Source organism: Macrobrachium rosenbergii, chromosome 23 (genome assembly GCF_040412425.1).
Source record: "Macrobrachium rosenbergii isolate ZJJX-2024 chromosome 23, ASM4041242v1, whole genome shotgun sequence".
Taxonomy (NCBI): domain Eukaryota; kingdom Metazoa; phylum Arthropoda; class Malacostraca; order Decapoda; family Palaemonidae; genus Macrobrachium; species Macrobrachium rosenbergii.
The window spans coordinates 28,392,010-28,418,631 of NC_089763.1; the positions used below are offsets into that span (position 1 = coordinate 28,392,010).

Sequence of the window (26,622 nt, forward strand, 5' to 3'; positions counted from 1 at the left end):
ACTACAGTTAAATCAAGCATTCAGAGCATAGAATCTGCTCTTGCAAAACAATCACAGTCTACAGCGCAACCTACGGAAATGACAATTAAGGCAGAAATAGTAAGCACAATGAATACTATTTCCACTTCCATTGAATCAGTTACCGAAGAGCAGGTTGCAGTTTTGTCAGCATTTGCTGATGATGCGGATAAAATAATAGAAGCATTAAAACAAGGTCCAGTTGACATCAAAGGCTTTGAGGCATTAAAGGCTGCAAGTGAAAAATTGAGTACTCAAGTCACTATGACAAAGGAGGCATCTGCTGCTGAAGCTGCAATCGCTGAAAAAGTAGATATCCTCACAACAGCAGAATATCTCATCTCAGAAATTATTTCTGTTACAGAAGAAATACAGGGAAAAACACAACAGAGCCAGACTACAGTGACCAAGGAAGAGGTGACAGTTGTTACAGATTTCCTTGCCTCCTTAACGACAATTGGGTTCACAGAAACTACTGTTGCAACCCTCGAGACTCATTTATCTACCATGGAAACAATTAAGAACAGTGTGGCCGCAGAAGGTATAGAAGGTCTTGATAAACTCATAGAAGAGGGTAAAAAACAACAGGCGGCAGCAACAGAAGAGATGGCATCCTATGCCGAAAAAGAGGATCAGCTTCAGCAAATGAAAGCTGCTGAAGAAACAGCAAAATTGATGATGGATGTAGAAAAGGCTGTTGAAGAACTAAGCTCAAAAGTTAAGGAATCATCTTCAACAGACAAGGTAACCGCTATTGAAACATTAGTTTCTACGTTGCAGAGCCTATTGAAAGTGGTGGTATCTAAGACAGAAGTGGTTACTGAGCAGACAATAACAGAAATCAAGAGTACACTCACTTCATTTACCAAAGAAGTACAGTCTTTGAGTGATGTCAAATCAGTCAGTAAACTAAAGGAACTTACTATGGTAACCAAGCAGGCTGTAGAAAAAACAAAAGCTGACGAGAGTTTGTTAAAGAAAGCATCCGAGAGTCAACAAAAACTTGAAGTTATGGACTCCATGATAACGCTTTTAGGAGATATAGAAGAATTTGCTAAAGCATTGTCAGAGAAAACCACAAGTACCACTAAGTATGAGGATATAACAGTGACAGAAATGATCAGTGAGATGTCATCACTAACAGCGTCCTCTTTAACGATGAGCCAGTATGATTCTCTAAGTGGAAAGTTTGAGAATATGAAGTTACTCACAGCTGAGGATGCAGTAGCTGGTCTGGATACCATGCTGAGCGAGATCACAAAAGTGAAACAAGATATAAGTGATGAAATTACAAAAGAAGCAGCTGCAGCTGAGTCTACCAAAGCTGCAGTTTTCCTCGAAGAAAGTACAACACTTTTGTCCGTTGCAGAATCATTACTCTTTGAACTGAGTGATATCACGTCTGCATCTTCTGACAACAGTCCTGCTGAAGCGTCCTCTGAGATTGAAGCTATCATAACATCCTCAACTACTGTTATGGAGAAGAAAACAACCATTACAAAAGAAGACGTGACCCAGCTTACCTCAGCGGTGGCTGCTCTGGAAGAAGTTGTGAAAAAATATAAAGATGGCTCAGAAACAAAGAAAGTGTCTAATTTGGAAGAGGGTCTCTCAGAAGTAAGCTTTGCGATGGCAGTGGCTGAGAAAGAAATTAAGAAAGCTGAGAAGCCTGAAAGTGCAGTCACCCTCCTACAGTCAATTGAAACACAAGTTACTGAAATTAAAAGCTTGTTTGAAGAAATCACAATCTCTGCAACAACACAGGAACAAGTAACAGAAGAAACCATAATTGTAATCGATGACATTGTTAAATTCTTTGAAAAGATTCAAGATGGAAATTATGTTGCTACTGGGGAAGATGTTGTGGCTATAGAAAGCCTCAAATCAGATTTAGAAGTGTTTGTTAATTCATTTACGGGCTCTGAAAAGTACACAGGATCTGAATATACCCTTGAGGAGGCAAAGAAGCAAGCAGATTCTGCAAGTGTAGCTGTAAATGAAACTCTTCAAGAGCAAGAAAAGTTAGCGCAAGCATCTTCTGAAATGGATAAATTCAGTGACCTATCGCTGTACACTGAGGAGATAGTAATTATTTTGACAAAAATTACATCTTTCACAGAAACTGATACAACTAGTGACGCAACATTCACAAATGCGAGAACCACCTTGGAGACCGTGTCCAAAGACGTTTCATCGGTTACATCTACCAGTGAATTAGAAAAAATACTTCAAGGCCTGAAGGCGGTTGAAAAAACCAAAAAGACTTCAGCTGAGGCTGAAAAGACTCTTACAGCTGCTAAAGGAGCTAATGACGTTGTTATGGAAGAGGTTAAAAAGCTTGATGAAAAGAAAATGGCACAGGAAGTTACCCAAAAAGTGGGAAAAGCTTTATCAGCTGTGACTTCTTTCACAGAGGCAATGCAGGTCGCTACTGCAACTCTTCAAACTTCACAGCTAATTGGAGAAGATGACGCTGATTTTGATAAGTTTACAAAATATATGGAAACAATGTCAGAGAACGTAGATTCTCTTTCAGACGAAGATATTACCAGCATAGAAGAACTTTCCTTTACATTAATACAAAAGGTATATGACCTGGAGTCAGGTAAAGGTATTGGTAACTTACTCAAAGCTCAGAAAACTGCGCAAAATGCGCAGGACTCTGCTGAAATGCGCCTAGAAGGACAAAAAGATAGCACTTCTTTCGAAGCGGATATGGAGAGCTTAACCGAACTCGAATCTATTATAGGAGACATAGAAAAGCAGGTGACTACTATGGTAACAACAATTGCAGGAGCTGCTGTGACAGGTGATGCTACTGGAGATTTAACTGAAGTTATAGCAATTATGGAAAAAATATTTTCTTCTGAAGCAACAAAGGAGGAACTCCAGACGGTATTGACAACTCTCAAAGATACCAAAGTTGAACAGGGAAAGGAAATAAGTGGTATTTACAGGCTCAAAGATGTTGCTGAAGAGTCAACGAAAGCCATCAAATCTCAGAAGGATTCTCTTACTTCTGTTGCCACATCTCGGGAAAGAATAAATGTTCTCTCTTCACTGACTTCAAAACTCTCAGATGTTGCCAGTGAATTATCATCAATAGAAGAACATTTTTCTTCAATAGTGTCCAGCGGGGATACAACTCCAGATCCCAGTAAACCCAAAACAATAATTGTATTTAATGATCTTAAATCAGTTCTAGAAGAAGCATCTGATACTGATATTGTTGGCTCTAGCGTTCTAGATAAACTAGACGATATAATGAAGGAGTTTTATTATGTTTATGATGAAGCTAAAGTGGATCTTACTGCTGTCAAATCCCTTATTGCTGAAACCCAGACTGTTAAGGAAAGTTCAGATGTTAGTTTGAAAGAATTTAAAGTGTTATCAGAGAAGAAGGCAACAGAGAGTACATTAAAAGAAGCAAAAACTACTTTGGTGAAAGTCGAGGAGGTGCTAACTAAGCTTCAAGAAGATATTGGAACTCCTGCAGGTGCTCCTAAAGAAGATGAAAATATAGCTAAGTTAGATTCGATTTTCAAGGACATCTCTGAGACTGGAGAAGTTAAAAAGACAATTGTGACAGAGATACAGAATATACTTACGAAGATTGAAACAATTGAAGTTACTAAAGGTCAAGATTTTGCAGGTCTTAAATCAACAATGGATGGTGTAAAAAGTGCAACAGATATTGTTGCAAAAGAGTTAATGTCTACTGCATCATCACTTGAACAAGCTGCAACAGCTGCAGTCTTCAAAGAAGCTTCCATGGTTATGACAATGATCACAAGCACTATTGACATGCTGCAAGGAGATATTGGTTTGTCCCTAGGTGTAGAAACAGATGATCCTAATGTCAAAAACTTAACAGAAATATTACAAGGATTTTCAGCAACATCAGTTACAAAAGAACAGCTCTCCGAAATACAGGATGTCCTTTCAAGAGTAAAGTCAACTAAAACTGAAAAGGGCAAAGGTATCATGGGACTTCGGAAACTTAAATCATTATCTGTTAGCAAAGCCGCAGAAGTGAAAGAAAGCAGTGGAACTCTAACTCAAGGAAGTAGTACAGAAGAAAAAATTACAGTGTATGCAGGTATTCAGTCTGCTATTGCATCCATAAAGGGCGCAATGGAGGGTGTTCAGGAAGCCACCTCTGAGGCAGAAGAATTCTCTATGTTCAAGGAACTTTTAGGAAGTATTTCAGAAGACGTAACTACAATGACAAAAGAAACTCTTACGAAGCTTGAAGAATTTTCATTTACTCTATCCAAGCTCTCTTCAGGAATCAAGGTTGCAAAATCCACTAAAGAACAAATAACCACATCAATTGCTACCGTAGAAAAAACCACATCAGAAGAGATTTACAAACTGGAAAAGAGTGCAGCAAAAGCAAGTACGACTTCTACACTAATGAAAGCAACACCATTGTTTGAGAAGGTGCAGAAAACTGTCCAAGACATAACAACCTCAGTGCAAGGCACAGAATACAGCAAAGACGTTGATATCAGTGATATCATCACTCTGATGTCTACATTTGAATCTAATCCTGCAGGCATATCAGAGGAATCTCTCAAGACTTTTGAAGAGAAAACTGCTCAATTGTCAACAATATTAGCAAGAAAACAGTCTGTCAGAGGAATGGACACACTTCTTACTATAACTGAAAAAGTAGTTAAAAAGACCTCTACTGAAATCATGGCTATGAAAGAAGAGAGTCTCAGGGAAGAACAGATGGGTGTTCGAAAGCAAGCTGAGGAAGCAGTTGCCAATTCTACAGATATATTCCAGATGATTTCAAAGAAAGTTGGGGATGTGAAAGATTCTACTAAAAATACGACAGTGTATGAACTGGAGGAAGTAGTTAAAATTCTTGGCAAGTTTGAGGATGGCACAGCTACTCTACTGGATGTAGAACAGTATACCTCATATATGAGTATCTTAGAAACAACAGCATTTGCTGCAGGAGTCGTAGTGTTAGGTCTAGACATTGCCCTTGAATCCAGCAAATATCTTGTGGAGAAATTATCTCAAGCTGTACTGGAAGATGAATTTTATAGTGAGTATTCAACAACTACCACTGCTAAGAAAGAGGTCCTGTCACTTGTCACAGAAGCCAAAACCTCTCTAGATGCACTAATAAAGAAACAGGGTAAAGGCACAAAACCTTTCACTGGTAATGCATCTGTCATTGAAAGTTTAGCTTTGAAAATTACCAAAGCAACAGAAGAAACGTCTGGTTCCTTTATTCGTTCCCTTACTGATGATGTGCAAATGCTAAACATGTTGAGTGAAAATGTTACTGAAGACATGGTCGTAAAAGGAGTTGATTCTTTAGCGATGAAAGTAAAATCAGCTGAATCTTCTCTTTCATCAAGTATTTCAGAATCTTTAAGCATTAAAGAATCTTCTGATGTAGTGTCTGTTTTGCAAGAAATTGATCTGAAGCTAATGGAAATGCAAGATATATTCAAACAAATTGATAAGAAAACAGGTTCTCAGGCAACCTCTGGAACACTGGATGCATCAGTCATAAAAGATATTAAAGTATTCATGGAAGACACCAAGACTGAGTATACCAAAGAAGATATTGCTCTTATTGAAGAATATGTTGCAAGCATGAAAATGGTAGAAGAAATAGTTAAAACTGAGGCTATTGTAGGGTATGATGATATTAAAACTCTAGTTGAGGAAAAGTCCAAGTCTGTGTCTACGGAGCTGACCATAGCTCAGCAAACACAGAGGCAAGAGCAGCAAGCAGTACTTGCTAGTAACACCAAAAAAACTATTGATAGTTCATATTCTACTTTTGCAAGTTTCTCAGAAACTTCAGGTGACAGTGACCTTACAGAAATTAAGGAGGTGACAGACCTTAGCATGTTGCTGCAGACTGTTGATTTTTCAACTCTATCAATTACTGAAATTTCCCAAATAAGTAAATCAATCTCTACTGCTCAGGCAGCCATAGAGAAATCAGGGAGCAAATCTGTGGCATATGGGTCAGTTGTTGCTGATCAAATGGCTCAGTTTAGTTATGGGGCATCAAAACTTGTGGAGAAGAAAATGGAAGTAGAAAGCTCTAAAAAATCTGCTGATATATTGACAAAATCAAAAGAATCAATGGAGTCACTCTCTTCCAGTATAAAAAAGATCATGGAAGGGATACCTGCTGGGTCAGGGGATGTTGAAGAAAATACTGTTGTAAGTGATGCATACAAATTCCTCATGTCTTATGCCTATGACTCTAGTACCCTTGATGACCAGTTTGGCATGAAAATAAAAGAATTTGATTTCTCGTCTATCCAGGCAGCTGCTGGTAAGGGAATCAAATACCTCTCACAAGTTTCCAGCCTTATACAAAAGTTCAGTGAGTTAGAGCAGCAATCAGCCGAAACTGTTAAAAATGCTGAAACCACTGGAGTGATAGAGAATGTTAAAAGTTCAACTTCCACTTTCACAAGAAGTCTAGAAATGTTCCTTAATGAAATGGAGGGTGAGGGTGGAGATTCGGCTGGTGCCACCACTTCAGGGCCCACAGGAAATACCCAGGGCCCAAGTGCTGGTACTGGAACAGGAGATTTGTCACAGGAGGATCCTGTCACGCTATTCTATTCTATAATGGAAATGACTAGTTCATCATCATTTGATATGGGAGAATTTAATGGAGATTTTAGCACAAAATTCTCACAGTTAATTCAAAAGTTTACTCAAAGTGACTTCCAACAGAAAATGAAATCTGTTGATAAGAGTATAGTTAAGGATTTGATGTACAAAACATCAAGTGCTGCAGAAAAAATGTCACAATCTATCCAGAGAATGGATTCAGTCATTTCAGCCCAAAAATCATTTAGCGTTGCTCAAGAAGCAAGTACTCTAATGACATCCTTGGAAGAGAGCATAAAAACTCTATCTGAAACAGGCAAAGGGTCAGCAGATTCCATTAGTATTATATCATCATTAGGAGAATTCTTTGGGACCTACAAAAGTGCTGCATCTTTCACCTCTGATAGTGTATCCACTCTTCGCTCATTAACTTATGATCTAAAGGAAGCTCTAAAGGGAGAAGAGACAGTAGATGTGGCTACACTCAAAGAATCAGTAAGCAAAGTAAGCAGTGATATCAAACAATCTGAAACTATCCAGTCCTCCTTCATTTCAAGTAGCCAGAGTTCCGGCAGTATGTCTCAGAGTTCAGGCAGTATGTCTCAGAGTTCTAGCGGTTCTAGTGTCTCTGGTACATCATTCGGTAGTCAAGTGAAGGCGGCAAAGGATGCAATGAAGCAAGAAATTCTCCGCACATCTCAGCAGTATTATTCCATGCAGTCAAGCAGCGCTCTGTTTGCAGATGCAAAAGAAGCACTTGCATCCATAAAGACATTGGCATCAGGTGGTGGAGCTTCTGGACAGGGCACAGGAAGTACAGGTGGTTCTTCAGATGCTACAAATGATGATCTGGGTGCATATGATGCTAAGAAATCTGATGGCAAAGAAGTGGAATCAATTATTACAAGTTTGTCAACCATGCTTAAAGCTTCAGAATCTAAAACAGAAGAAATCAGCCTTGGTTTCCTGACTTCATTTGCTTCATATGTAAGCCGTATGAAAATGCTTTCAAAGAGCAAAGAAATTCAAATTGACACCAAACAGATTGATGCTGCTTTAGAGTCTATTGGAAAGACGGAGCAAATGTTCAGTGAAACAGTAGCATCACTTGGTGAATATGCTAAAGCCAGTCAGAGCGTACTAACATACCAAGAAACAGCGAACGTTGTTGATGAAGTTGGCACATTCTTCAAGAATATAAGCGAGAAGTTAGGAAGTCAGTCTGATGGAACCGAGGTTAGTGAAAACACCAAGAAATACATGCAATATATTACTACAGTTACTGAATTCCTCATAGGCTCGAGCACCCAAACTCTTCAGATTGACGAAACTTCCCTAAGTCAGCTTAGATCTGCTTTCATGGAACTAAGTGATTTTAAGCTTGGAGACAAAGAAAATGTAGCTGACTTCCACATATGGAAGTATTTCTTGATGGACTCTAAGGTCCCAGTTACTCAAGTCTTACAAAAGTCAACAGATGAAGGGGCTTTGGCTCGAGCTCAAACACAAGACTATCTGTACAACAGTGGAAAAGCAAAGACAGCCTTGGAGAAATTTACAACAAGTATTGAGGGTGTCAAAGGCGCCCTAACCGGAAGTTCAAGATCTAACTCCACAAGCAGATTAGAAAAAATTGTGGGTAATTCATTAATGATAGTTGATGAAATGGCAATGGGAACGCTAAGCACATTTCAGATTGCAAAGATGGAAGGGTATGCAAGAGAGCTTTCACAACTTAAAGTTCTTCTTAAAGACTCATCAAGTATAGACCAAATTGATATGCTTAGCAAAAGTTTGTCAGATGCTCAGAAGAGTGTAGCTACTGCAAAGGCAATGTCAGAGTCCTGGATGGTAGCTGACAAGGAAAATGAAAAGACAGATAAAATCTATTACTTCTCATCCCAAATGTCTGATTTCATCCAGACGACTTCTTCTGGTGAGTCAAGCTCTGCAAGTGAAGAAACAGTACCTGAGGTTGAGGATATGCTGAAGGCAGTTGGAAATACCTCGGCTTCTGACATAGAAGTTGATGCATTCTTTAAACAAATCAATTCCACATCATTTATTATGGCAGTAAAGCAAAAAGTATCTGAAGGCAAATCAATTAAAGGATTTAAAAAGCTCTCTGGTATTTTCCAAGATTTAGCCAGGGAATCCCAAGCCATGCGTCAAGTCAGCACGTTTAAGGAAGCTGCGGCTACTGCTGTTCACATGATGAGTGCCATTCCTTCTGTGAAAGTCTCAGATACCTCTTCCTCTCTCAAAGCTGTTTCAGAAATATCAGGACTCAGCATGCAACTAAATCAGCTAAAACAAAATGCTTACACAATCACCACAAGTGAAATTAGAGAACTGTCTAAGCAAGAAAGTATGATCAGCTATGCTGTAAGTCAGTATGGTAGTAAAATAGCATATCTTGGAAATATGAAACAAAGTTTAGCGTTGTTTAAGTATTCTTCCCAGAATTACCAAGGCTATGCAATGAATGCATTCATAAGCGAAAAAGCCAGTCGGATATTGGGTGAGTCTGCTGCAATCATAGAATCTACAGGATCATATTTAGATCAACTCTCTATGGATACAATGACAGCAACATCTTATACAGAAGTTGATGGTGTTAAAAAAGCATTTGAATACATGTCATCTTTCGCCTCTAGCCTTGAGTCAATTCCAAGTGATCTCTCTGAAAAACTTGGTGAATTTAAATTAAATGAAACAAAAGCTGAAAGTGGAAAGGGCATTAAATACCTGAAAGAGGTTTCTTCCATGATGAGTCAATTGAAAGAGTCAAGTATGCAGTCAGAGATGCTTTCAAAGTATTACAAAGAAATGCAATCTACACTCAGAGCAAGTGCATCAGTAAGTTCTGTTGACAGCACTCTCCAAGCTTTCATGAGTAAGAAGGACAGTATAGCTTCTGGTGGTTCACAGACTAGTAATTCTCCATCAGGCGGGTCTACCCCAGCAGCAACCACAGGTTCAACTGATAAGCCAAGTCAAGGTGGGGAAGCTATGTCTGGAAACGAATTAGTTGATGGCATTATGGTGATTCTTGAGCGCATGGGAACCAATGGAACTACTCTAACAGAAGAAGATCTTATGAAACTGGAGAAATATACAGACACTTTACAAACTATGAGTGTGGAAGAGGGATCTCAGATAAAAGACCTTTCTGGATTCATAAGAAAGTTCTCCTCCAAGTCAGGAGAGTTGCAATTAGCCTCCCAAGCGAAAGAGTCAGCAGCTCAAGTCACAGAATCATACAGCATCTTCAAAAGCATTACTTTTATGAATTACCTCATAACATCAGCACTGGAAAAAATGGAAAAAGATGGTGGTCCTTCTGCGGCTACAGGAATAATAGGTAACATTAAGGAATGTTATACTAACTTTACCAAGGGACATAATCATTTGACAAAAGGAACAGTCCAAGAATGCATGACATATGCATATGAACTCAGTTCAAGCAGTACAGAGGGTGGTAGCCCTGTTGATGCTAGTGACCTCAGAACAGTAATGGAAAGCAGTGCAATGGAATTAAATGAGTACAATGGCTTTCTGTCTTCCCAAGCCCACCATTATGAACTACTTTCTAAGGGTATGGAAGGTGGTGATTATGATAAGGAATTGGTTTCCTGGATGCAGTCCCTTGGTCGAAGCTCAGAAATTGCCTATGTCCTTCATGAACTGGATTATGCATTTGGAGATTTATCAAATAACCTTACAAGTTTGGAGAGCATCTCTGGTGAAGGACCAGAAAATGATACATTGCTAATAGACATTCAAACACTGCTGCTCACGACAGATGATGTTTCTAATATTCATGTAGGGATGCTCAGTATGTTTGGAGGAATTACTGAAGATATAGAGGGGAGAGTTAAGAGTAGTAGTGGTGTTAATGCAACTGAACTCGCTGCTGTCAAAGAAATGGTACAAAGTACACAGGACAGTTTGCATAACATGAGTGAAATCCTAAAGTATTATGGTCAAGCAAGCACGAGAGTTCTTGTTGCCAAAGATGCAGCTGACTACCTTGAATATATAAATAATGATACAATGAGGATAATTGAAATGTCTGAAGGTGGAAGCAATGGAACAGGATCTAACTCCACTTCTGATTCGGGTGCCACTAATAATAGCACTGGTATGGTGTTTAATGAAGCTTCTGATACCCTTATGTATTGGACGTTTGACAAAGACTCGGTTGATGCCAGATCTGTAGCAGGTTTCAAAAACTCCATGTTTGCGCTGCAGAGGAAATCTATGTCCAGTGGTAGCAAAATGGAAGGAATTCACATGTGGAAATACAGCCTCTATGAAGCAAATCGTACGGTGTCTGAGTTGATTAGTGATGTTTACTATGAAGAAGCTTTGGAAAGAGCTAGCCTAGAGGAAGCAATTTACAGGTATTCTACGGCATCTCGAGGATTAGAAGACTTGAAAACAGTCATAGGAAATCACACAGACCAGGAAGGAGGCAGCACAGGACAAGCCCAACGACAACTGCACCAGCATCAGGTGGTTCTAATGGCACAATGCAACCTGCAAACGAGAATGCAGTGGAAGCTCGACTCCAAGAAATTGATATGAGTTCTTCCAGCATTGTTGCAGGCTGGGAAAATGTTAAACAAATTAAGGATTATGAGGTCTCAAGTCTTAGAGGTTATCAGAAAGAGTTGTCTGATCTCTTACGAACTGAGGATGCAAGGAAGATGAAAGGGGGAACCTTCAGCAATTTAACAGGGCTAATTGATAAAGCCTCCAGTGCTACAAATACTTCACTAGAGGCCCTTGATAAATATTCACAGGAGTTGCATGAGCAAACAGCCCACTTGTCCCACATGACATTCTTTGAAGAAGTTAAAAGCCTAGCTGAATTTGCTAAAGGGTGGCTTGCTAACAAAACAATGGAGGATAATTCTAGTAGCAGCACTGAATCCTCATCGAGCAGCAGCACTCAAGTTTCTGGTGCCAGCACTGAAGCTTCATCGAGTAAGAGCACATCTTCAGCTGCGTCGGCAACAACGGCAACTGGCTCCTCAACACCCTCTGGGAACTCCTCTTCAAATGAAACAGACTACTGTCTCAAAAATCAGAGCTTGTCATGTAAAGCGTACAGGCTACTGACGGCAATCAAAAACGCCAATGGCTCAATGGCAAATGACACCACTACAACTCAGGCCACAGCTACGACAGCTGCAGCCTCCAGCGGTGATTCGAATGGCGAGAGCGACTACATGGATGGCGAAACCAGGGAGAGCTTCAAGTTTGAAGAGGTGAGGCACAGTGTCTACGACTTTGCAACGGCGATGCGAAACGTCAACAACGACGACTTGATGGAGAAGAATATGACAATAACTATACTTGAAGAGATTGTAAAGCTTTCGGATACTTTTATCACTGATTTCAAACAAATGGCTGATTCGGTAACGTTTACCAAAGTCGAAGAGTACTATGTTGCGCGTAATGGCACCAAGATTGAAGAGTCGTCAGGACCATAGCCCTTCTCACTGGAAATGCATATTTGACAATGGTAGTTACGAAGTATGCAACTGTAGTTCCCTTTTGTGTTAACTTGAAAAATAACTTATTTTTCTCATTATTTACAAAGAGATTGTAAGTTTCTAAAACATTAATTCCCCGTTATGTAAAAATAACATAATTTTGCATGATTGTGACACTAATTTCACTTGATTAAAGATTTCAGTTTAAATTAAATTTTCTTGATGATTTCTGAGGAAAACATTGATGAAGCACATCCGATTTTATATTTTTATTTTCTTAAAATGATTGTAATAGCACCCTTCATGTTCGTATTGTCAGTATGATTTGATGTCAATGTACTTTAGGAATAAAATGATGCAATGTAGTTTTGTTTTGTTCAGCATCTCTCAGTGGCGCCATGAGGTGACTTAAAAATGATAAGCAACAAAAGTGAATGGAAGCACACTAAAACTTCCATTTTCCAAATCCTTTCACTTATTCATGTGCAGCCCTTATCCACCTCGGGGGCTTGGGGGTGGTTGCATAAATTGGTAAAGTTCTTCTCAAGCAGTTTTCCCTGCATATTTCCACTGGAAATGGTGGTCCAGTTCGGGTGAGCTCCAAACGAAAGAATAAAGTTTTGACCGAGCGACTGAGTAGTCACAAGAGCTTTTGTTGAAGCTCACTGAAATGGATGACGCCGTTTAATTTACATTCATTCCATCGGTCCATGAAAGGAATGAAAGAATCCACAAAAACAAGAGAATGTGGCTCTGCATAATCACTTGCCTGAAATAAGTTAGCCATTGGCCTCTCAAATGGGTGAATTATCTGACCTCCAGTCACCTTGAGTCTCTACACAAATAGTCGAGCCTCTTGCTTAGAATAAATTAGTTGAGTAATTTCAGTAACCTCAAGTTGGTTAGGCATGGGTCTGAGACAGGCCAGAAATGGATTCACTCAGACCAGTTAGTGAATTGGTGGCTTAAAATGACCTAGTTCCTGTATTCAGACCGGTTAATCATTGACCTGACACATTCTACTCAATAGCCTTAGACTGGCTAGTCAATAACCGGAGTCATGCCCGCCAGAGGATTATTCATGTACCACAAAAGGTACATAAACGTCCTTGAATGAGTTAGTTGATGCTCTCAAACAGAGAAATCGCCTGTGGCGGATTGGCTTAAGTTTGATATCAACTTGCCTTTAACGAGGCAGCCATCGGTCTCAAATGAGCTTCTCACTGGCCTTGAAAAGAGTTAGCTAATACTCTGTTTCACTGGTGTCCACAGAGTGATGAGAAAAGATTGACCATCAGTTTAAAGAATGTGAAAGGTACTACCTTTAGATTCTCCGAAATCAAATGCGGGGCTCTTGATTACAATACCTCCGACAGTGAGAAGGTTTGAAAGGCGTAACAGGAGGAAAACCTCGCAGTTGCACCATGAATCAATTGTCGGGAGAGGGTGGAAAGTAGGATGGAAGAAAGCCAATATGAAAGGAGGTGGGGTAAAAGGAATAAAAGGGGTTGCAGCTAGGGGCCGAAGGCACGCTGCAAAGAACCTAGAGCAACGCCTACTTGACACTTTTTACCAGAGTTTGAAATGGTTGGGAGATAACACATAATGGCCTTTGAAAGTCCACCTGACAGCAGACGCCTAGACTGGAAGACAAATGAAGTATCTCATTTGGAATAAAACATCATCTCCGGCCTCCTAAGAATATTACCCAATAAAAAAAACATGTCTCACGTTCCACATACGAGCACATGAAAAATACATGAAAATAAAACCAGCTTCGTCTTTTTTTTATCGTTTAATCATACGTTTACCGTACAATTCTTTGACAATTAAATGATATACATTCGTGCTCAGCAAGTAATATTCAGTGAACTACATTTATTTATTAAATAGCTTTCTTTTCTTCTTCTGTGTGATGTAAAAGTAATAAAGACCTGCCTGGCTAGTTTCATCGCCGTCTTCATAATGAAACACATACTTATAATGTTCGCTATCATTATACTGCAAACCTTCTTAGACAGTAACTCTGGGAGAGAGAGGGTGGGAGGAAGGGAGGGCCGGATTTAGAGGAAGGGGCGGGGGTGGGGGCTAGGGGAGAAGGGACTACTACCACAGATAGCTGGGATGATCAAAGTCGCGTTTCGTTTCGGTTCTCAGAAAGAGCGTGGAAATATATTTAGGCTTTTTGGTCCTGTATGTGTGTGTGTGTGCATGTGTGTGTGTATGTGTACCCTCGCAAGCGCTTGCATGCATGAGACCGAGACAAACAAACACAGAGACAGAAATGTGCTACAAGTGATTCTTTCAACTCTTGAAATCCAAAGCATGTCATAAAAGTGTAGGTGTTAGTGTGTACATGTGTGTGTTTGTGTGTACACGTGTTTGTGCGGCTGTGTAAATACCTAAACAGCGTAGAAATCCAGATCACAGAGTGAGAACTACAGTAGCAACCATGAGAATGGAAGGACGCTTCGACTACCAAATGCTACGCATTTTGGAAAATGGCTGGCGATGAGAGAACAGAATGAGAGTATACGATTTAGGCCGCAGGCCAAGCCCTGGGACCTATGAGGTCATTCAGCGCTGGGTGATGAAAGAGCATCAGGACCTTTACTAAAAGAGAAGTGTTCTTTGTAAGTGTTTGGTGATTTGCATGTTGTAATATTCAGACACAGACAAACAAACAGACGTAGATATACATTATATATATAGTGTGTGTGTGTGTGCTTCTGGGGCAGTTTTTTTTTTTTTGTATGCAATGTTGTTGAATTTGATGGCTTTTGGTCAACAATCAAAACTTTGAATAACTACAAATTCATATATATATGATCAACAATATATATATATATATATATATATATAATGTATATATATATATATATATATATATATATATATATATATATATATATATATATATATATATATATATATATATATATGTATATATATATATATATATATATATATGTATAATATATATATAATTATATATATATATATATATATATATATATATATATATATATATATAGATAAGAGAGAGAGAGAGAGAGAGAGAGAGAGAGAGAGAGAGAGAGAGACGAGTAATGTCGGCTGTGCCTGTTAGACCGTAAATATATTTGTCAAGGTTTTCACTTCCTTTCCAGACTTCCACGGAATGTTAATTTGGCGAGATAAGCGCGTAATCAATGTCTCATTAGAAGCAAATAAATAGCGCAAGAAATCACTTTTCTCCGAGACAGTAAAAGAGAGAACCTGAAGCGAAAAGAAGACTTTGGCAACCCACAGTGTCTCTCTCCCCAGTCTGAAACAGCGGTGTCCAAAATTCGTATAGCAAATATTTCACCATTAAAAACAGTTGGTTTCTCTTTATTGGGTAACAACATCTTTTCTATTTTTTTTTTCGAGGGAGGGAGGGGGGAGAGAAGGGGGGTGTCATCAAGGTTTGGCTGTTATATCCTAAGATTATATATATATATATATATATTTTACCAGCTGCGCCCAGAGTACATACACTCGAACCCGTTGTCCCGTTGACCCTGAAACTGAGGATACAAAATAATGACATTTGCGAGCGAAGGGTATCCCAGATACTCCTTCCCGCTCCCTTGAACAGCTCGAAGGACAACGAGGTCGCAACCTGACGTCCTTACCATGGGCGCAGCCAGTGTGTATACTCTTCTATACATATACAAAGCACGACAACGTTCATGATGATTCTTCTTTTCTTATTACTATTCATTATTATAATCATAAAATTATGAGTCACAAAGCTGGACAGTAACAGTTTTGACTTTTCATTTCATATTTCAGGTAAATATCTTTTGAGAGAGAGAGAGAGAGAGAGAGAGAGAGAGAGAGAGAGAGAGAGAGAGAGAGAGAGAGAGAGAGGGGGTCGCTTTTGGATATCCCTTATCTCTTGGCGAGGAAAAAAAAAAACACAGAGAAAAGTCTCGAACGAATCTCGTATTAAGCTCGGTATGTCACTTCTCACCAATTCCTTACTCTGGACATTTTTGTTCTTCTTCGCGACTCCCAGTTTTCGTGAGACCAGGAGCCGTCTCCGTGTTTCCATCGTACCGGGTCATCTAGTCAGCGCCAATAAATCACTCAATTGCCTTCATCAATTGCCAAGTCTTTAGCGCCATTTGTGGTGACCAGTTATCATAAACGTTCATATCAGGTCACTGACACTCGAGTTCCGCATTCAAATGGTGCCACTCCCTCGAATAGGCACCGCCTAGAAGTGAAGGTCACTGTCGTCCCTGGCACCGTCTACCGTGACCTGACCTTCCGCTTATATCCACCTCTGACACTGGATTAGGTCACTCGCTTTGCGTCAGGTCACTTGGCGTAGTGCTAGGTCAATGTCTCTGGTATCCTGACCGGTCATTTCTGGCGGAAGGACTTTTCCAAGGACGCCAACGATAACGAATTTCCAGGAGCGTCTCCCGACCAAGATTCAGTCAAAAGGAATCTTCTAAATCAAAAGGAATTCTGCTTTATCTCTCTCTCTCTCTCTCTGTTCAGGGCAAACTGTCATTCTGAAACTCGGCTCGTGCGTCAATAATAGCACCTGGGGAAATTTGTCAAAAATTACACCTTCATTGAAACACAACGGACAAAATCATGTGGCAAAATGTTTTGGGCGTAACTAGTGATGATTTTACATTTCTACATTTTTTTTAATCAAAATGGTCAATTTTGGATTCACTATGGGTTATCCGACATAGCTTTTGTAATTCGGAGGGAAAGGTACATTCAAAGTCCTCTAATTATACCTGTAATATATATATATATATATATATATATATATATATATATATATATATATATAATATATATATATATATATTATATATATTATCTTATCTGAATTTTCATACGAAATAAAATTCATTAAATGAAAAGTTCAGTGACTAGCCTCATTTAACATAGCATTTATAAGTTAGAAATATATACAAAAAATTCTTAGTGAAACTGCCAGTGAAATCACAACACATCTAACAAAGAGCATACCTGAGTTTACACAAGAGTTCTATCAAACAGTTTCTTTGAATCACTGAAACCAATAAATGCGTCAAACAGCTTCATGTGATCTCCATGGCAAACGAGTTAATCAAATAGTCTCATTACAAGAAGCTCGCTAAACCCTCTATAGTGAACCGATCTATCAAATAGCCTTTTTGAAGGTTCGAAATCAATATAGCAAAAACTGACGGGAGTTTCAGCATCACAGTCAAGCGACGAACGAAAGTGCTGACTCAACAGAATCACAGTCACGTGAACTGATTGATTGATGGCTTATGGGAAGCGATGCGTTTGTGCGTGTGGAGGTTCATGAGGGAAAATATTATGCCAAAAATCTGAAAGGTCGGTCGCCAGCGATCCTGGGGATTGAAAGAAGCGGATTCGAAAATACAGAAAAAAAAATATATACGTACATATATATATATATATATATATATATATATATATATATATATATATATATATATATATATATATATATATATATATATATATATATATATATATATATACATATATATATATATATATATATATATATATATATATAATATATATATATATATATATATATATATATATATATATATATATATTATACTGTATATATATATATATATATAAAGTCGTAGAAGAATCTACTGTGAAAGGTGGATTGGGAAGCAATTCCAAATTACAAAAAAGTGAAGATTATAAATTTCTAGAAGAATCTACTGTGAAAGGTGGATTGGGATGCAATTCCAAATTACAAAAAAAGTGAAGATTATAAATTTCTAGAAGAATCTACTGTGAAAGATGGATTGGGAATCGATTCCAAAATACAAAAAAATGAAAATTATAAATTCGTAGATAAATCTACTGTGAAAGGTGGAATGGGAAGCAAGAGCGAAAGGAGAGAAGCGGAATTGTAATGATAAAGTGAGAAAAAGGATGGATGATGGATGATGAGATTGACTCAAATGAGATGGATGAACTTTGTCTTGTGATACAGAGGCTACAGTACTGCAAGACTGGAGATGATGAGGTTTGCTTTGCTTTGAATGTTAATGTCTTTGCACTTCTTCATTCTGTGGAAAATACTGCGGTCTTTGGTGTGTGTGTGTATGTATGTATATATATGTGTATGTATGTATGTATATATATATATATATATATATATATATATATATATATATATATATATATATATATATATATATATATATATATATATATATATATATAATATATAATATATATATATATATATATATATATATATATATATATATATATATATATTCCTCTCATGAATACACAGACAGACAGAGTCAGACTAAGAGTTGACAGAAATTAAGACAGCAGGAATTTCGTAGTACGGTTTTTGCTTCTTAATAGTTAACCGGAGACTACCCGTTCAAATTTGAATGAGTTACTCATTTTAGCAGCTGAATATTAATGGAAGATTCTGAAAATAAAATTATGCAGATCACAATTATAATCTTTTTTTTTTATTTAAGAAAACTAAGATACAAGAAGTTTCTTACTTGATTAAAAAAAAATACTACTTTCCCAACACAATGCGGCTTTGCCAAGGAATACACACTATTAATGCCAAAAAGCAAAATTATTATCTGCCGCTTCTCGATTTCAATCAAAAGATTATAAGCGCCTTTCGACTGTAAATAACAGAATTGATATAAAATACCTTTTAAATTTATATGCAGATAGTCTACGGGATTTGCTCTCCATGTTTGACTATCATTAAATTACTAAACAATATATTGATGGATTATTATTAATATATACTGTAAATATGATGCAAAATTTCTGCTGATGATACAATGAATGACCAGAAGAAAGGAGAGAGTTATTTTGATACAATGACATTATTTTACGAAATCTGAATTGATTTCCGTCCATTGATAACCAGCAAGTAGATTCAGATGCAAGAGAAAATTAATATAATTGTAAAGATGTAACAGTAATGAAATTATATGTGCAATTAACTTCTAATTAAATATTTATATCAACTTTAAATAAGTTTTTATAATCAAATCCCTGAGAAAAATTCTAGACGCAATCTCTCTCTCTCTCAGCACTTTTATTCAATGTTCAGAATTCCCATACAAACAAAGAGGAGATAATAAGAGAAGAAGATGAATATGATAAATGAAATGAATGAATGGGCTAAAGAGAGAAAACTTCTCTGCATAATGATGAGACAAAAGAATGACAGGTTAATGAGGTGTCGATAAAAAATGACAAGTTAATGAGATGTCTATAAGAACAATGATACGTCAGTGAGGTGTCAATAAAAGAATGACAAGTTAATGAGGTATCAGTAAAAAAAAGGACAGGTTAATGAGGTGTCAATACAAATATTAAGTTAATGAGGTGTCAGAAAACATGACAAGTTAATTAGGCGAAAAAAATGGCAAGTTAATGGTATAAAAAATGACGAGTTAATGAGGTGTCAATAAAAAATCACAAGTTAATGAGGTGTAAAATAATGACAAGTTAATGAGGTGTCAATAAAAAATTGACAAGTTAATGAGGTGTAAAAAAAATTACAAGTTAATGGTGTCAAAAAATGACACGTTAATGAGGTGTAAAATAATGACAAGTTAATGAGATGTAAAATAATGGCAAGTTAATGATGTGTCAATAAAAAAAATGACAAGTTAATGAAGTGTCGATAAAAAATGACAAGTTAATGAGGTGTCATTAAAAAATGACAAGTTAATGAGATGTCAAAAAAATGACAAGTTAATGAGATGTCAATAAAAATGACAAGTTAATGATGTGTCAATAAGAAAATGACAAGTTAATGAGATGTCAATAAGAATGACAAGTTAAGGATATGCTAATAAAAAATGACAAGTTAATGAGATGTCAATAAAAATGACAAGTTAATGAGGTGTCATTAAAAAATGACAAGTTAATGAGATGTCAATAAAAATGACCAAGTTAATGAGGTGTCATTAAAAAATGACAAGTTAATGAGATGTCAATAAAAAAAATAAGTTAATGAGATTTCAATAACAAAGTGACAAGTTAATGAGATGTCAATAAAAATGACAAATTAATGATGTGTCAATAAAAAAATGACAAGTTAATGAGATGTCAATAAAAATGACAAGTTAATGATATGTCAATAAAAAATGACAAGTTAATGAGATGTCAGTAAAAATGACAAGTTAATGAGGTGTCAATAAAAAATGACAAGCTAATAAGATGTCAATAAAAAAATGACAATGAGATTTCATTAACAAATTACAAGTTAATTAGATGTCAATAAAAATGACAAGTTAATGAGGTGTCAATAAAAAAATGACAAGTTAATGAAGTGTCAATCAAAAATGACACGTTAAATAGGTATCAATAAAAAATGACAAGTTAATGAGGTGTCAATAAAAAAAACTCACAAGTTAAAGAGCTGTCAATAAAAAATGACAATTTCATGAGATGTCAATATAAAAATGACAATCAGGTGTCAATGACAAACAATGACATGAAGAGAGCAATTGGGCAAATGAAATAAGTATTAAGTTACATTAGATTTTGATGAACAGTAAAGCAAGTTCTCACACTCACACTTTACATACGTTATTTTGGTGAACCATTCATACTAAGTGGAAATTAGGCCATTAATACATGCATGAAAATTTTATGATCGAATTATATTAAATTATAATTTCCTAATAATGAGGAAAAGTGCTTATATATATATATATATATATATATATATATATATATATATATATATATATATATATATATATATATATATATATATATATAAAATATTCATTACTGACAAAGTATTGTTGAACTTCATTCAATTAAATTAAGTAAGTGGTGAGAGTACACAAAACTTGTATATGCCAGGGGTGTGAATATGCAAATGAGTCTCGATGAAGATGAATGTGACTGTGTTGAACTGCTGAGTCATCACAATAAAAGGGGACAAGCACTGAGTATATATATATATATATATATATATATATATATATATATATATATATATATATATATATATATATATATATATATATATATATATATATATATGTATATATATATATATATATATATATATATATATATATATATATATATATATATATATATATATATATATATATATATATATATATATATATATATATATATATATATATATATATATATATATATATATATATATATATATATATATATATATATATATATATATATATATATATATATATATATATATATATATATATATATATATGCATATAACATTTATCTGAATATGCTTTATCATATGCACCTGTGCATTTTACAGGAAAAGTGGAAAACTATCAAATATCTCATAAGGTCATTCTCTTCGTGGATACATGGAACTGCAGTTAAGGACTTGACTGAATGATTGGCAGAGTTCATTGTTGACCGGGTATTGAGATATGAAATCATTATTCTTGAAATACATCTCCAGAATGTAATCTCAAAACAATTTGTTTTTCCGGAATTTAAGTATTCGTATTTTTTTATTATTTTATTACTATAAAACTTAATTTTTGTTTTTCATTACTTAACTGCCAAAGATTGCAATTTGAAAAATAAACAAAAAAGTTAAAAAAGAAATGTAATGGACTAGTTACACATGCAAAAGTTGAGAAATTATATATCATGTTAGGGTATTACCCACCGGAAACTAAATCGAGAGAGAGAGAGAGAGAGAGTAGCCTGGAACAGTAATGAAATAAATCATGAGTTAATGTGAAGATATTTCCCACCGGAAACTAAATAGAGAGAGAGAGAGAGAGAGAGAGAGAGAGAGAGAGAGAGAGAGAGAGAGAGAGAGAGAGAGAGAGAGAGAGAGAGGTGGGTGGCTAGGGAGAGGGATTCACAGTTAAGATTTGCATTTTTTTCTTTTAAATACCGAAATTTCTTCTATTCTGATTTGAGATGAAGGCTAAAACCTAATTAGAAAATTAGTATCGACAGTCTAAAGAAACTGATTTCTTTCGAAACAAAGGATTTCTCTAAATCCCATGGCAGAGAAGTGGGAATTCACCTGACTACCCAAAGCATCTGAAGAGTCTCTTATTCACTTCCTTCTTTCAGACTTTTATTTATTTATTTACGTGTTAATTCATCTGTTTTTCTAATATTTGGTCTCCTCTTTCAGTATTTTGCTTTGCCTGCTGTTACTCCTTTCGAATGAACACCATAATATTCCTTGGAAGCTTGAATTTCAAGTCGATGCCCCTATGGGCTTATTCCATATAAGGTTCATCTGAAGAATAATAATAATAATAATAATAATAATAATAATAATAATAATAATAATAATAATAATAATAATAATAATAATAATAATAATAATTTTTGCGTACTGAACCATTTTCTTAAAATGACTTCTGCCAACTTAAAATTATATAAAGCAGTTCACTTTTTAAAAGACTTAAATTCCGACATCTCAAGGAAGTCGCTTTCCAACATAATTACCGAGCATGACATTTACTGACGATATTTGTGTAACTTTCCACGTCACCTGCTGTATTGAAACCCAACCTGTGGTTATGGAAATTCTACAAAAATATGACAAAACGGAGACTGTAGAGAACAGAGTGGCGATACAGATGACACATATCCACACCGTATATACTTATTTACTTACAACATACATAGTTTGGTGGCATTTTGGAGTAAATACAATACATACTATTGGTAAAAAAATAAATATATTTCACTAATGTACTAGTATCTGATTTTTTAGAACTTTTTCTTTTTTCTGTGTTATGAAATTTGGAAAAATTCAGGAGTTGTCGTCACCTTGTGCAGGGAGTGTATGACATATCATTATATAAACCTGTTGGGATAGAGAGTGTCATTTTGTCCTCAAGTGTTATTGGAGTTACCTGTAAAGTCTAAATTTATGCGATAAATTGACAAAGTTGACTGCTGGAATCACCTGTAACTTGGAATTTCATTGCAAAGTGACAATGCTCACTGCTGGAATTCTGTGACATCAAAGTTTCTTCATGACTATAACTTTTTTTTTTACCTGAAATTCATCCCCCTACTTACGAACATTCAACTTACGAACATTCAGATACAAACAAACGGGATCGCAAATTAAAACTGTGTTCAGAGCACTTCCCTTTGCCACCTGTAAGTTTAAATTTTGTTTTGCGGGTCTGTTCTGTACATACAGTACTATATGTACAATGTACTGTTTTAGGATGAAAAAATGTGCAGCACTTTATACTTTATACTGTACTTAAATAGGCATGAAGAGTACAGTACCCAACTTACAAACAATTCAGCATACAAACGGCAGTACGGAACGCAACTCGTTCGCAAGTAGGGGTTGTCTTAATTATTTTCTTCCAGGAAGGATTATTGAAAGCATAATTTTTCTTCCAGGTGAGGTTAATGCCATGTTTTCCCTCAGGAGTAAATAATGACGTCACATCATATTCCCCTGCCAAATTCAATAACATCACCTTTTCTTTCCAGAGGAACTAATGATTCCATGCATTTACTTCCTTGGGAAATTAATGTCACTTTGTCCCGTGGAAGGATTAATGACATCCTTTTTGCTTGTTGATTATAATGACATCAATTTTTCTTGTATCAGAGACTCAGGACATCGCGAATTTTTTTCCTCAAGAAATCACGACTTCCACCAGTAAATCAGCCATGACGAATGTTGTCAGTTTTGAAACATTCATAACAAAGATTTATCCCAGGAACAGCTCATGGCTTCGTACATCTTCTCTGGAAGTAGTTAATGAGCTTATATTCTCTCTGAAGAATGAAACATGGATTCGAGTTTTCTTTTTCAGAATGGATACACTGTCGTATTCGGCTTTCCATTAAACCTTGATTAGCATGTTCTCTTATAAGCATGGAAGATGTCATGTTTTTCTTGAAATTACAATTTTTTTTCTCGCAGCCTAATAACATCATATTTTCTTCCATGAGCATCCCCTTGTCACATTGTAGATTACCCGTTGCCAAAAATGAAAGAAGCAACGTCTCATATCACCTTCTAGGTAAAAGCCACCAGTCATTTTGCCTTCATTAGTAAACATCTGATGCCACAGATCTTCCAACAGTAGAGCTTAATTTCGGTTCTCATGAAAAACATTGAAAACGACGCTTTCTGTGAGCTTTAACAATGTTCCCGGCCCAGTTAAAGTTGGCACTGACAGGAAATCTTTTTTCTTAATCAAATTAGACAGGTACAAATGAAACAGTTGTCCCTCTTTGGTATAAAACCATAAATAAACAGCATTAACTGTTTTCAATCTGAATTAACACACTATACACTTAGCACATCTAGCAACAATTTTGATTTTTGTCGAGTGTGAATTTCTTTTCATAAAATCTTATCTATGTCAAAACAGTGTTATTATAAGTCTCATTACAAGTAAGATGAAGTTTCATTATTTCGTCCTGTCAATCATAGATAATATTTTTTTTCCTACGGTATACAAACTCAACGAATCGAGAATCAAACTTTTCGAAAAATTCACAACTAGTCTTTGGCAAAAAATTATACACAGGGAAAGCATACTGAAGAATCCATGTCTTATTAACAGAAGGAACACCTTTTTTAAAACTGATTCTGCACTTACAATATCTGATCACAATACACCTGTTAGTAATTTCCTTTGATTGAAGATCACACACCAATTTCTAATGGCTAGGATTTTCCTACGTACAACTAAGTGGTCACCTAATGACTGAGAAATCACTGACCGATCAATTACTGGCAGTTACCGGTAATATGCAATAACAAATGACAATTAGAAGTTGAATGAAGAATCCAGTCATGTTCTCAGACGCAAATGATAAAAGGAAGCGTCAGAGTTCTTTGTGCGTACAAGAATTTTCCGGCGAAGACCCGAATGTCGACGTGACGAAAATGCATCGAAATTTATCATCAAGTGTAAAAATAGGAACATGCACCAACAGCTGTGCTAAATGACATGCGCGGCACAGTACTGAAAAATAAAAGTAAAAACCTAACGTTAGCTAATAACTATTAAGTAGTCGTAATAAGTGGACCCCCTTATTCGCCATTCTGGATTCGCGGCTTCACCTATTCGCGGATTTTTTTCCCAGCGGAACGTATATACACATTATTCGCGGAAAATTTGTCTATTCGCTGTATTTTTCGTAGAGAAATATTCAATAGTTGCTGTATTTTCATATCATCTTCGTGACCAACTGCATTTTTTGTGTTAAAACTATTAAAACACTCGGGTATAAGTATTTTTAGAGTTTTTTTTTGGTGTCTGAACTATCAAAATAGGCAGTTAAAAGAGTTTTTAGAGGGGTGTCAAGTATTCGTGGATTTTAGCTATTCACGGGGATCATGGTACTCATCCCCACCGCGAATACCGGGGGTCAACTACTAGTCTGATCTAGCAAGAACACATTCAGGTTAAACTAGTCCATTCACTCTGGTACAAATTAGTCGAGCCGAACAATAACAGTCTCATGAACAGCGAAACTGAGTCTTGCTACAAATAGAAAAGAGGTTTTTAAGTTTTTATTTTCAAAGCTCACTATCAGTGATGATATGCTTTAACAAGTGCACCGTGGCTAATTATACATGCATACATACAAACATACATACATACATACATACACGATATAAGAAGTTGATTTCACCTTTACTAATGAGTCTCCAATGACAAACGATAAAAGCTGAATGTACAATTAGTCAAATAAAAAAAAACAATTATTGAGATAATGAGCCCTTGCAAATCGTGAAAAAAATCATTCCTTTGTTCGATATATCACTGTTGTATGTATATATGTATATGTGTTTAGAATGTATATACTGAGTATACACTAGTAAACAGGAAGGAAAAGAAAGCATTCGCTGATTCTTCATGAAACTTCTAATTCTTAACTGTGAGATTGGTATAATTATGTTAGAATACCATAATTTTTTTTACACTATATACCAACAAGTCTTACGGTAAATTGAGCAAAAGAATGCAAAGGAGGAGGAGGAGGAGGAGGAGGAGGAGGAGAAGGAGGAAGGAGGAAGAAGGTGAGGAAAATGGAGGTAAGAAACTGCTATATCACATACAAAACGAAATATGTACCCAAAGCTAGATTTTTATTATTCACAGTTGGCAACACCGATAGACTCTCTATTCTACAACATTCATAAATATATTCATGTGTGTATATATATTCTTGGTAATATATATACTACACATTCTACCATCTGTGGTATCCAAGTTATAATATATACATTTATGCATGTATGTATATATTATATATGAGAGTATATATATATATATATATTGTAATTGCATATTTATAATATACATATATATAAACACAATATATATATATATATATATATATATATATATATATAATTCCAAAATTTCATATCTGTACCTATACGTACTTATCACGTACACTACATATGTATACATACATACGCAGACAC

The 26,622-nt window shown here is 36.0% G+C and overlaps 2 protein-coding genes across 2 annotated transcripts in view; both read left to right on the forward strand.

The window, feature by feature from the left end:
- Positions 1 to 12,493, forward strand: part of LOC136851055 (serine-rich adhesin for platelets-like) — a 35,373-nt gene extending 22,880 nt beyond the window's left edge. The window contains exon 8 of the mRNA XM_067125025.1: positions 1 to 12,493. This exon is cut by the window's left edge and continues 866 nt beyond it. Within this exon, the coding sequence (XP_066981126.1) occupies positions 1 to 11,214 (11,214 nt within the window). The 3' untranslated portion in view covers positions 11,215 to 12,493.
- LOC136851056 (uncharacterized) lies at positions 11,337 to 12,125 on the forward strand. Its single transcript, XM_067125026.1, has one exon. It carries the CDS (start codon positions 11,337 to 11,339, stop codon positions 12,123 to 12,125), a length of 789 nt encoding a protein of 262 aa, XP_066981127.1.
- Positions 12,494 to 26,622: the final 14,129 nt, after the last annotated feature.